The 12359-nt window shown below is 46.3% G+C and overlaps 2 protein-coding genes across 2 annotated transcripts; both read right to left on the bottom strand.

Moving 5' to 3' along the window:
* Positions 1–2: 2 nt before the first annotated feature.
* On the bottom strand, positions 3–2195 carry LOC120700809. Its single transcript, XM_039985031.1, has 5 exons — positions 2092–2195; positions 1041–1992; positions 757–969; positions 368–625; positions 3–275 (listed from the first exon to the last, which is right to left on the bottom strand). Exons 2-5 carry the CDS (start codon positions 1977–1979, stop codon positions 3–5), a joined length of 1683 nt encoding a protein of 560 aa, XP_039840965.1. The 5' UTR covers positions 1980–1992; positions 2092–2195.
* A 2537-nt stretch (positions 2196–4732) lies between these two features.
* Positions 4733–8542, bottom strand: LOC120701388 (protein FAR1-RELATED SEQUENCE 8-like). Its single transcript, XM_039985457.1, has 9 exons — positions 8309–8542; positions 7845–8177; positions 7504–7560; positions 7199–7417; positions 6990–7091; positions 6616–6910; positions 5797–6490; positions 5139–5597; positions 4733–5015 (listed from the first exon to the last, which is right to left on the bottom strand). The coding sequence occupies exons 2-8, from the start codon at positions 7847–7849 to the stop codon at positions 5479–5481; spliced, it is 1491 nt and encodes a 496-aa protein (XP_039841391.1). The 5' UTR covers positions 7850–8177; positions 8309–8542; the 3' UTR covers positions 4733–5015; positions 5139–5478.
* Between the last annotated feature and the right edge of the window lie 3817 nt (positions 8543–12359).

The following is a 12359-nucleotide window of genomic DNA, read 5'->3' on the forward strand; positions in this document are numbered from 1 at the left end:
CATTAGCATAGGGAAAATGGGGTTTCACTGCACATACCTTCCGAACTATATTTCCTGCCTTCATGCATTCCTTCGACCCTACCGTGCGCCATGATACAGTTGACAAGGTTTTCCCTAAGTCCTGACACCACTGTTTTCATGTCTCCAAACAACTCACTTATTCGTTGTTCCTGTGCCTCAAAGTTTCTCTTATTTTCTTCATGAGCAGTGTGGGCAACAATTTCGAGTTGCGATGTAACTTGTTCAAGGCCATATTTAATTTGTTCTACAATTTTCTATTATATGAATCAAACAAATTTATTCCATTATACACTTACTCATTATTATTATTTCTTTTCTGAAGAGAGCACATCTTCAGTAGACATACCTCTTTCGTAGTGGGTGCCAAAGGTTCGTCTCCCACTGTACACCCACTTTGCTGTCGGGTTGTCTTAAAGTCTTCGTCACCATGTTCTGCGCATGCCTCTTTGCTATCATCTGCATGGTGCCTAGAAGGCATTGATCTCTGGTTAGGTTTGTTGCCAGTGCTTTCTTGCCTGGCTGGTCGAGTACTTTGTTCTTTGCTTTCATCTGGGAGTGGGCATGTGGGCATTCTTTTATCATCATGGTCGCTTGGTACACGCCTCTACAAGGTCAACGGGTACCAAGCACGAAGTTAAGCTCACAGATGTTTATTTATTGCCATCCACTAACCAAAAAAGCATAACTACTACTGCAATTCTACAAGTAAATTTAAAAAAGGCAGTACTTCAATACCTTTCTGTTCAAATATGCGTCCTTAGCCTTCATGCCTTTGCACTTCTCATAATGATTGCTGAACTCTAGCAGAAATCGTGTATCGTACCATCTGATTCTTGGATACCAGCTTAAAGGGATGTTGTTATCTCCAAGGTCAATGTTGTCCAAGTAAAGTAACTGACAGAATAGAACAGTAACAAAATTATTAGTTACACTTCGCATGAACTGGTACTAACCAAAAAAACAGGTCCGGAGAAATTCAGATGGCCTAGTAATAAATTGAACCTTTGCCTAACAATTACCTGCAAATACAACCGGCAACCACCCAGTTTGATAGAAGTTGGGTTACTCCTCATATTCATCTGCACGGCACGCGCTGAAGATTGCAAAACCATGAGCACATAGCCCCCCCAGTTGCAATTCAGTAGGTTCTTCGGAAAGGTGATGAAGTCCCATATGTCATTTGGTACACTTGCAGTTCTTTTTCCTGGCCCAAACATATATGCGCAGCAGAAAGCAGCCATGGCAATCATAAAAGTTTCTTCATCATATTCAGACATATCTTGCCCATATTCTCGGCATAAAATTTTTCTTAAATCATCCAAGTCTGGGAACTCTTTATATTCTTCAGTTCCAAAACGTTCTTGCAGTCTTAATTTGACATACTTTGTTACCTTAGTACTACTAACTGTCATGTGAGTACCAGTACATCTGATTCCTAGTATCCTGCTCACTGACTCCAGATTCATTTGCACACTTGACCCATCTCCAAGCCTTATTTGCATGTTCTCTACGTCCATTCTCTTCAACAACCAGAATACTAGGTGGCGGCTATTATGGAAACCACGATTCAAGTACCGCAACCCACCCAACCCTAACTTATTTAGAATGTCTAATTTCCTATTGCTGAAAGTCGAGATTAATTCCTGAACCGCATCAGATGAAGAGCAGCCATGGAATTTCAGCGGGCAAAATTCCTTGTCTGCATCTTCGCTCGCGGAATCCTCATCAGGGAACTTACTTGTATTGGTTCCCTTGTCGCCGCCATGTCTTGTGTTCTTCAATCTCTCTATGAGGCGTCTTCTTGCTCCTTGCTTGTTCGAGGAACCTGCAGTTGGGTCCTGCTCTCCAGGCTTTTTGGAATGGTTTCTGGTTAGACTTCTTGTCACTGCTCGATGCAACAAGCAGCTGGGACTTGGCTGCTCCTGTCGCCGGCGCTTAGGTGGTTCATCCTCTTCCATGTATCGTCCGCAACTGCAAATCCCACAGAGTCACCCAAGATATTTGCATTTACACTTTTGCGTACTCTATTTTAAGCGAGCGTAACAGCAATTCGAGATCACAAACTCGTACCTCTCTTCGCGCAATATCGGTTGACCCCCCACGAATCCGCAGCCGTGAAGATCCCCGCCGATGGAGATGGGGGCTGCGACTGAAGGGGGGAGGTGGAACGGTGGGGGTGGGGGTGGGGGAGTGGATTTGTGTACCTGGTTCGCAGCGCCTGTGCCTATCCCATTCCAGTTATTGCCGAGCCACTCGTTTTGGGACCTGCTCAAGTGGTAACTCTCTATTTTATTGCAATGGCCGTCCATGGTTCGCTGACCAATGAGCAATTAAACAAAATTTAGGTAACGCTCGTAGGAAAAAATAAGCAAATCGTGAATGCGTCTTAATGGGAGTACACAAAAACCATAGTCACTGAGGCAATTACTGCAACAGTAAACAGAAGTGGAAAATAAAATTATATATACATCTAGGTTCTAGAACATTTCTCCACGACTGCTCATTACAGCTCTTAAGAGAAGATACAGCATAATCCAACGATGCTTCTGCCCAACAACATCCCAACTAGTACACAACACAGCTCAGCCCGAGAGCCGTATACTACTTAATCCAAGCGTTGGTGGAGCTTTAAACTACTACAAAAGCATTATTCAGACAAAAGCATGTTTGAGACAAGAACACCCTGTCGTCGATGCTCCCTGGCTAATCTAGGCGACACGACGCTTCTTTGTTGCCAAGCTGGTAGCATCGTCCTCTTCGTCCTCAGAACTATAGACATCCACGATGTACTCAGCGGCCTCGGATGCTGCATCAGAGTCGTCAAGCTGAATTTTGATCGATGGATTGGTACACCAGCTAGAATCGCCAAGCTCTTCAGCTCCATCTCCTACGCCAGCCGCGAACTCCTGAAGGTTTGGTGACGGGGGATCATTGCTGCAACCCATGGAGTCACCTATCTGCCCCTGTACTGAAGCCTGATGCATAGTGTCCATATTACTCACAACCAGATCAACAAAAAAAAGTTTAACAAAATGCATTATGATTTTCGTACCGAATTGGAATTCCAGTCCAGGCCTGAACCACTGGCTCCTAACCTCTGGACATGGACTTCATGGCCAACCCCCAGCGCATCCCTCTTCTCCACACCAATTTGCATGCCCGATCCCTTAAAATTGTTAGGATTTTGTGAGCAAGCAAATGCGCTGACTATTGGGAAGTATAGATTACTAACCACTGAAGAGACACTATTGGGAAGTATAGATTACTAACCACTGATGAGACACTTCCTGACTGCAACGATGACATTCCCCCTCCCTTCTTCCTTAGAAATTTGCTCGAAGTCACGATGAACTCTCCGAGTCAGCAGGGGACCTCCCAAAATGTGGACGCCTTATATAGATGAGGGGGTAAACGCCCGCGCATGCTTCACATCTGAATTCAAAATTTGAACTATCAAGCGGCAAGTAGGTGTACACGGTACCCCAAGAGTGGATGATCAGCGTGTCTCGTAGATATTACTGCTACCAGTGTAGACCTATCAGTTAAGTATTTGTTATATTCCCCACCTTCTTCGGTAAATAATTTTTTTTGGACGGACAAATGTGTTCCTTTGGAAACACACGCTATGTGCTAACGCTTATTTTTATGTGCAGCCATTTTTTAGTCTTTCATAATTTGGATTGCAGAATTTTCTATATGTTCACACAAAATAACTATCTGGGAAAGATCACCGGTAAAAATAATTGCACACAAAAGATTATCAGCGTAGAATCACTTAAGGCATCACACCAAATGTACATTTCGTTGCTTCTTACAACTTCCTCTGAGCAGACCATGCACGCAGCAAAAGAATTGATCAGTACCACCATGGCAAAAGCTAAGCTGTTCAAATTGTCTAACAGAAGATAATGGTGCAATCATCTCAGATGCTATGCAACACCATCTGGTACATAGCGACAGCCTGACATATGGACGATGCCAGTTACTACAAAATCTGAAATGAAGGTATCCTACAGGAACATATATTCAGTTGCAGCAAGTCGCTGCTGATTGACACCACAGCGATCCACAGTATGACCATTGACACCGCAGCCGCTACATGTTGGTGGCCTTCTAGCCTTCTTTGTTGCTGGATCGCGATCCGGACAGTTCTACATTGTGTGCTTGTTGCTCCGACATACACTGCAAAATCTTGGGCGCCTCGTCAGCTTCTCATGCCCTGCTTTCGACCTCTTGTTGCTTGGCCGCCCTCGCTCCTTCTTCCTTTTCGGTGCACGTTCAGGGAAATTATCCATTTGATCACCGTCTAAAATTGGTAGCTGAACTTCAGCTTGCGGGTGTCCTAATCCCAGCCCATCTTTCTTTTTGGCTACTTCATGCAATGATTCTATACCGTTATCTAGTATTTGCATTGCTATGGTATGGCTTTCTGCATTGCTATCGCCCATCTCGACCAAATGGAGTGCTTTGAGCATCAATGATGAGTGCCTGTATGTCTGTGCCATCAGTGCTGGATTATCTTTCCTGTACTGTGCTAGTTCCTCCGGCAGTAAATGCCGTGCCTGCTTAGTCCAGCGCTGCAATACCATATCCCCTGGTATTTGTTGAACCCCTATACTGATCATTACCTGCATAAGTAGAGAAATGTTCAGCCTATCTCGTGTGATATATTATACAGTTTCTAGCATTCATCCCAAAACACTCACCCTTAATATGTGACTGCACGGTAAACCGAAATGCTCAAATAAGCCACACTCGCAGATGTACTTCCCCCCTCTTTCAACCACTTCCACTTCATATTTGCCTTTGCACCATCGCTGCACCCAATTAAGATCATAGTGTTCTGCAACATAGTGCTTCCCTTGCACAACCTCTGTAGCTCGGTAAAATTCAGATTCTTCCTTCAGATCACAAAATAGCGCAAAAACTTTAAGAGTATAAACCTTGTGTGCATGCACTACTAATGGACCCCCTACTGTCATTTTCTTCACATTCTAATCCAAATAAACAAAACACAAACAAGGCAGATGTGTTAGGATAGTATACTTTTTAGTGTATAAGTGAACTTTTACTCAGACACACTGAATGCGAAATAGTATTCTATGACCCGAACTCACCAGTTTGTTACGCCGCTCTTCGTAGTTTTCATCTTCATCCCGGATGTACTGCATCTTCATGTACTGGTCCAAGAACTGTCGTAGTGTGCAGCCAGGTGATAAGATATTTTTAAGCATGTGATTCGTACTCTCGCTTCTTTGAGTACTTGTCATCCTTGCACAGAAAACACCCTTGAAATAGCTTTTGACCCACTTCTCCCTTGTTTCATAGATCTGAGAAAGGAAAGCATTGCTCTGTAGACCATACTCCTTTAGCAACGCAGCCCAACTCTGCTCAAACTCCTCTATTGTGAGCATTTCATTCAGCATTAAGTGGAACTTGTCCCTGAATTCCCTGATACTAGTGTATTTGGTACCCCAAGCATTCTTTTACTCTCTTCAAGACATGCCACTTGCACCAACGGTGGACTGTGTTCTGCCACTCCTCAGCAAGTGCCACTTCCATCGACCGGCATTGATCTAAAAGAAGAAAACTATTAATCCTTAGTTGAACTAACAACACTGGGAAGCTATAATATGCAAACCAACAAATGCTACAATCAGCTATCTTTTTCTATGTTATGCTGGGAAACTGCCATTTCAAAAACAACAAATGGTTGTTTCAGCTATCTCTTTATAACACCTGGAAAAAACTGTAACATACAACATGACTATTTACCTGTTAGTATTGTTCTTGGCTCTCTTCCACCCATGAGCGATGCAAATTCCCTGAACACCCATTTGAAGCTATCAATTTTTTCATCAGTCATCAGTACACCGCCAAGAAGCACTGTCTGGAAATGATTATTTACACCAACAAATAAACCGAACGGCATATCATATAGATTAGTCTTGAATGTTGTGTCAAAGCTAACAACATCACTGAAATGCTCATATTGCATCCTGCTCCGACTATTCGTCCACATCAAACTCTTTATTCTACCATCTTCATCTGTATCAACACTAAATAAGAGTCCCGGGTCAGATTTACGAAGCTCACGGATCATATCCATGGTCTTCTTGATATCATCTTCAGCTTGCTCTCGGTTAATCTTCTGACAAAGTGTTTTCAAACATCTTTTTGTTGCAGGCACATTCTGCATTGACCCAAAAAAATTACCAAGAATAGTATACAGCTTTGTAATTCCGATATTATTCTCACGGAGCATACGAACTAAGTCCCTCGTGTACTTGTCGAGGTGATGGTGTGAAGGCCAATGTTTCTTCTCTCCACAAGTTTCTGACAATGGATGATTATGCTCAGAAATATGTTCCACTACAATCCACCCATCATCCGAGGTCCGATGCACCCGCAACATTGCCTTGCAGCCTGTTTTTGACGAGCTTGTCTTCACATTACCATCCGGTTTACCCTAAATAGAAACATAGGAATAGTATGATTAGCCATCGCCAACATTCACGTAACTTTAGGAAAATGAAGACACAGCACTATTAAATAGCAAGCAAAATAAAGTAAACGATTAGAACTATAACTTACACGACAACTGCAGTAAAAATCCTGCGACAATTGGTACGGTTTTGCCTCAGGCCCATTATTCTTCCTCCTATTTTCAGACCATCTTTTCTTTCCCCACCGTATACCAAAGCCACATTCCCATGAATAAAGATTGTAGTACTCATAAGCCTCATCACAGCTGTCAAATTCCGTCCCGACACTCGGGTATATTACGTACCCACTAGTGTGCTCTGCAAACTTCATAACTGCTTGTTGCAGTGCACTTGGCTTAGCATGTTGAGAATTCCTGTACTCCGCGCCACTGGCTCTAGTGTTACTGGGCAAATAAACAACAGGCATGTAAAAAAATAATTCTAGTAATGGACTTCTGCTGTATTGTTGTTTGGGTCACATACCGTTTCTTCCAGCCACATGTTTCACTGTTTTGCATAGGAATGGATGCTGACAGTTCAGCAGCGTCAGAAATTGGTTCTGAATTATCCAAACAATTGTACGACCTGCTCATCGATTGCTCTCAGGTGCAATAATAGTTTACCAAAAATATGGCACTCTTGGGAAACAAGAAGGTAAGCAAGTTGCAATAACATTATATTTATGGACGTACCTTTCGGTTAATCTTACTTCTGCTCTTGAATTTTCCATTTCTGACCTACCACTATTGACACCAATACATTCATATAAGCACTGTTGGCTATCATGATTGCCATCAGCGGTCCTCATCTGCTCCAAATTGATATCAGTATTATCAGCAACAAGACACTCAAAGTCTAGCCTCTTTGTTACATCACCATTACTTATTTCCCTGCTACGACCTTGTGGCATCCTATAGATCCATCAAAAAAATTAGTCCTTTCCACTAACTGTTGCACAACTAACACAGAAGATGGTACCAATGGTAGAAGATTGTACCTGCTACTCATCTTGGTAGTAGAGCAATTATCCTTGGATGCTAACACTAGTTCAGCTCTGCAAACAGTTTCCACCTCAAAATCATTAATGAATAATTGTGTTATGTTATCTGATCATTGATTTCACACCAGCGACACATCAACAGAACCTACCACATTGCTCTAATTTTTTTTCAGCATCTTTGCAGAGGGCCGATGTATTTTTCAGCATCTTTTCCAGCATAAATATTCCCAGGATGTTGCAGAGGCCCAAATTTTTAGAGCAAGAAAAGTAATGACAACTAAACGAAAAGTACAAATTCCAGGTGTAGTAGGAAATAAAGGAGGCCAATCATCACTAACCTCATATTTTCTTGTGACGGAGCATTAGTCTGTTTTCTTCCAATCTCCGCCCGACTATGCAATTCCTTATCTGTCTCCGCAGAGCTTTTTTTGCGGTGGCAGGATCGAATAGTAAAATAATCCGCCAGCCGAATCAAAATTGTTAGTCTTGACTAACCGATTTGGACTGTGCAGAACTGAGAATAGGATTGCACAACAGAAAGGAATCAGACATTTTACCTCTCCAATGATACGTTCAAGTCAAATTGATGGTAGTCCTTGGAAATACCACCGATTCTTTCAGCTTCTTCTAGCATTGTATCAAACCAGGGGTCGCTAGAATTGATCTCGAGGCTTGTTAAAAGCAAACAATCAAAAAGAAAATCAGAAAACCACAAGTTAGACGGAGAAGTTTCCCGCTAATCCGCACTCATCGATCCAAAGACGAGTTTGACCCACTTTGTTTTGAAATCTCAGGAACTAACCTTCGAGCCGAAGACAAATCCTGACCTTGCACATGTGAGCGAGGCGGAACGCCCTGAACTCCCGGTGCCGTGGACCAGCCAATCGCGCCGCCAGGAGGGAACGGTTGGAGATCACTGCAGAGGATCGACGACTCCGGACCCCATTCGCTGCATCCTTCATCGATCCCGTCCGGGATCCGCTCTCGATGCCCCGCTATCGCCTCCCTCGCCCTCATCGATATAGCACTCCCCCGAGTGCACATGGCTGGCTGTAACAATGGGACATGCGAGATGTCACTTTTTTTATTTGTTTGTGTACGCTCGTTCAAAATTCGAATTTTGAAACATATGGCTGCGGCTTAAACTAACCACGGAGTACAGGAAGGGAGCGTCCAGTACCTTGATCCCCATTGGATCCAAGTCACATCGTATGAAATACGTATCTGGACACTGTCCTGCTCGGTTTCTGACCAAAGCACAGTTGGCACGATCGATTACTGACAGCAGCACAAATCTCGGTACATACCTCAACGGTACAGATACCGACTACCACGGTTCCCTAGTACTAGTAATCTTCGTTCGAGCAAAGCGGAGAAGATGAGAGAGTGGGTGCGTTAGGTACGGATGCGGATGAGGTAGTACAAACTCGCCCCCCCCCCCCCTCCCGCCCTCCCTCCCTTGGGTTTAAGAGCGAGTATTATGGGTGCATGTGAGCCGGCTAAATCCGACGTGGAAGAAAGAAAAAGGATGAGAGAGGAAGAAGCGGGCGTGTTGCTACCAGGGTTTTGAATCTTGACCGGTGACCGGTAACCGCCGGCCTCCGGTTCCGATATACCGGTCCGGTTTGGCCGGTTACCGGTCGGAACCGGTGGAATTCAAATTTGAATTCAAACGCCCACGTTCAACCGGTTCCGACCGGTATACCGGTCGGTTTGGCCGGTATACCGACCGGTTTGGATGGTAACCGGCCGGTTTGACTAGTAACCGGTCAAATTCAATTTTTTTTCTTTTTGGTTTAAATTCAAATGCCCATAAAGTATACTAAATAAATGTTTGTATAACATATTTTAGTCTAAATGAACCCCCCAACCCTTTTTTATACTACTTTTACATTGTATTTGTATACTTTTGTATGCACGCTTTTTTTATTTAACTTATAAATTCCGCAAACCATACTAAATGAACGAATTTTTGAGAAAATTTGACACCATTAGATTCTTTGCATCTTGAAATATTTTTAGGAATTTTTCATTTTTTTAAATTCAAATTTAAATTTTGAATTTTGACCGGTTCCATACCGGACCGAACCGGAACCGGTCCGAACCGGTTACCGACGGTTCGGTTAACCCTGTTGCTACTCGCCGGCTCGAGCGAGCGACTAGCGCTGATGTTGCAGCTTTTTTCCTCTTCGTTAGCTGCTATTGGCGACTGGTTCTGCAAAGTTTCTAAAATACATTGATGATGCGGGGTCCACCCGTCCAGCTGCATGTGCCCGGACTCGGCTTACCGCCCGCAGCGACCGAAATTATAATTCTTGCTCTAACAGGACACGCATAGCGAGAGGCAAACCGTCAGCCTCAATGGGCGCGTCGTCACCAGGGTTTTAAAATCCAACCGGACCGGCCTAACCGCCGCCCTCCGGTACCGGTTTACCGGACCGGTTAGGCCGGTAACCGGTGGAAACCTGTTGAATTCAAATCCAAATTCAAATAAATTCAAAAACTCTCATACAACCAGTTCCGACCGGTTTACCGGCCGGTTTGACCGGTTTACCGGTCGGTTTGACCGGTTTGAAATTCAAAAGCTCCCGTGCAACCGGTTTACCGGCCGGTTTGACCGGTTTACCGACCGGTTTGACCGGTTTACCGGCCGGTTTGACCGGTTTGATCGGTGGGCCTTCATGGGCCGGCCCATTTTTTTTCTTTTTCTTTTTTGATTTAACTTTAAATTCCCACAAACTATACTAAATGAATGAATTTTTGAGAAACTTTGACACCATTAGATTCATTACACCTTGAAGTATTTTTAGAAATTTTTTGAGAATTTTTTATTTTTTGAATTCAAATTTAAAATTTGAATTTTGGCCGGTTGGGTACCGGCCGAAACCGAAACCGGACCGGACCGGTTTGACCGGTAACCGGTCAAACCGGACCGGTTCCCACCGGTTAGGTTAACCATGGTCGTCACACGGCGCTGCCGCCCACGCCTCGACTGCACCAACAGCTCCGCCCCATCGCCTCTCTCATCATGACTTTGCCTCACGCACGACGCCCCCGCGCCATTCCTCGGGGAATGCGTCGGATGGACAGTTCGCCTGACTGGGCTCCCAACCGTCATAGGTAAGTGGGATATTGGGCTGAAAACGCCTCTACGGCCTATTAACGGTCCAGGAGTCCGAGTGAGGGCTGAATAGGGATGGGTCCCAGCGGCTAGTACCCGGGCGCCCGAGCGCCGTGGGCATCCCGATTCGCGTTCGAGTCCAGACGAAGACCCGACCCTAGGTTTTTCCAACGAAGGATGGCAACGAGCCCTCAGGACCTGTCGGACGGTCCCGGGAACTATTGGGGTTGGCCGTCAGGAATTTTTGGAGTCAGTCACCAGCTGACTCATGCCGGGCCCTTGCGAATGGGGTACCGGGGCTTCACTTGAACTTGCCGGTATGCAACTCACCGAACGCCAAGCTTCGATCCAGCAAAAAAAAGGCATGGTACGGCTCAGCCCCACCGTTCGAATGAAAGAACGCTTGCGGGGCGACGATTAAAAGATGAAACGACCCCTCAAACAAAACTATTCCCCCCGAGGAAAGGCGCGAGGGTCGGCATCACAAAAAGAGACCGAATGCGCGATCGCAGGATAGACCAAAGGGATGGTCAGACCACTGCGGCTGGTGGCACTCTGTGGAAAGGGCCGACCCAGGAGACAGCTGCCTCAACACGATCAAAAAGCCTCCAAAGGAGAATCTTTCTCCTCTAAAGGCTCGGGGGCTACTGACGAGTAACCCTATTGGGGATACCTACGAAAAGGATATACGACCGATTTGGGCCAGACCCAGCTTCCAGGACTCGGGCCGGCTTTCCTCGACCCCCAGAACGTCGGGCCGATTCTCCCGAGGGCGCGAGCTCTGCCTCTCCCGACCCCCGGGAGGGGAGTTCCACCTCGTCCGACCTCAAGGACGCAGGCCATGCGCTTTCGACCCCGGAGCACGAGCTCTGCCTCGTCCGACCTCCCGTAGGAGAGCTCTGCCTCTCCCGACCCCCCGGAAGGGAGTTCCGCCTCGTCCGACCTCAAGGAAGTGGGCCCCATGCTTCTGATACCGGAGCACGAGCTCTGCCTCGTATGACCTCCCGTAGGAGGGTTCCGCCTCGCCCCAACCCCTCTGGACCAAGCTCTCCGTCTGACCCCTCCGGACGAGGGGATGCGTGGAAAGTCGCGAGACCCACCGCCGACCTATTGTACCTGACCAGCCCGACCGATCAACAGAAAGCACCGGCCGACCGACGACTGGCCTGCTGAGCGACTGCGGTCCATCAGCAAGCCACGCCAATCCACCCAACCTTTTCCGATTTGCCCGACCAACGTAGGGCAGCGCTACCCCCAGGCATGGGGCTCCCCTCGGCCCATACCGGGAGGCGTAAGCCACACCGGGACGGGACGGTGCACGTCGAGGGTGACGTCAGCTACACCCCAACAGAACGGCCGGGATTGACGGGCCATACCCGAAGACGCGCGATGCGCACACCCGGAGCAGTGTTGTGCTGTAGCACTATTACAACTGCCGGGACGAGACGTTCCCTGTGCGCCGTCTTTCGGGATGGGACAGTGCGGAGCAATTCGACTACGACCACCACGATATCCTCAACGGGAAACCGAGACGCGACGCGCACGACCCTGACGTCATCAACAGTACGGCGGAGCCCCCACACGATCGGAGTAAGACCCGAAGACCTTCTTTCGCCCCCTCCCTTTTCTTTCTTCTTTTCCTCTGTAAACCGGCCTTCTCCTTCACCTATAAAAGGAGAGGGGCTCTCGCGCACTAGGGCGGAACGAACTCACTTCTCCTAACCAATGAACA

This window comes from Panicum virgatum, chromosome 3K (assembly GCF_016808335.1).
Source record: "Panicum virgatum strain AP13 chromosome 3K, P.virgatum_v5, whole genome shotgun sequence".
In the NCBI taxonomy this organism is placed as follows: Eukaryota; Viridiplantae; Streptophyta; class Magnoliopsida; order Poales; family Poaceae; genus Panicum; species Panicum virgatum.

Excerpts from the sequence above, each read along its gene's own strand:
- LOC120700809 (XM_039985031.1), bottom strand. The coding sequence starts at position 1,979 with ATGGAAGAGGATGAACCACCTAAGCGCCGGCGACAGGAGCAGCCAAGT. Across the intron at positions 970-1,040 it reads GTTGCCGGTTGTATTTGCAG|TACCAGTTCATGCGAAGTGT; the intron begins GTAATTGTTAGG and ends TTTTTTGGTTAG. Across the intron at positions 276-367 it reads TGGCACCCACTACGAAAGAG|AAAATTGTAGAACAAATTAA; the intron begins GTATGTCTACTG and ends TTCATATAATAG.
- LOC120701388 (XM_039985457.1), bottom strand. Across the intron at positions 7,418-7,503 it reads ACTACCAAGATGAGTAGCAG|GATGCCACAAGGTCGTAGCA; the intron begins GTACAATCTTCT and ends ATGGATCTATAG. Across the intron at positions 6,911-6,989 it reads ACATGTGGCTGGAAGAAACG|TAACACTAGAGCCAGTGGCG; the intron begins GTATGTGACCCA and ends TTATTTGCCCAG.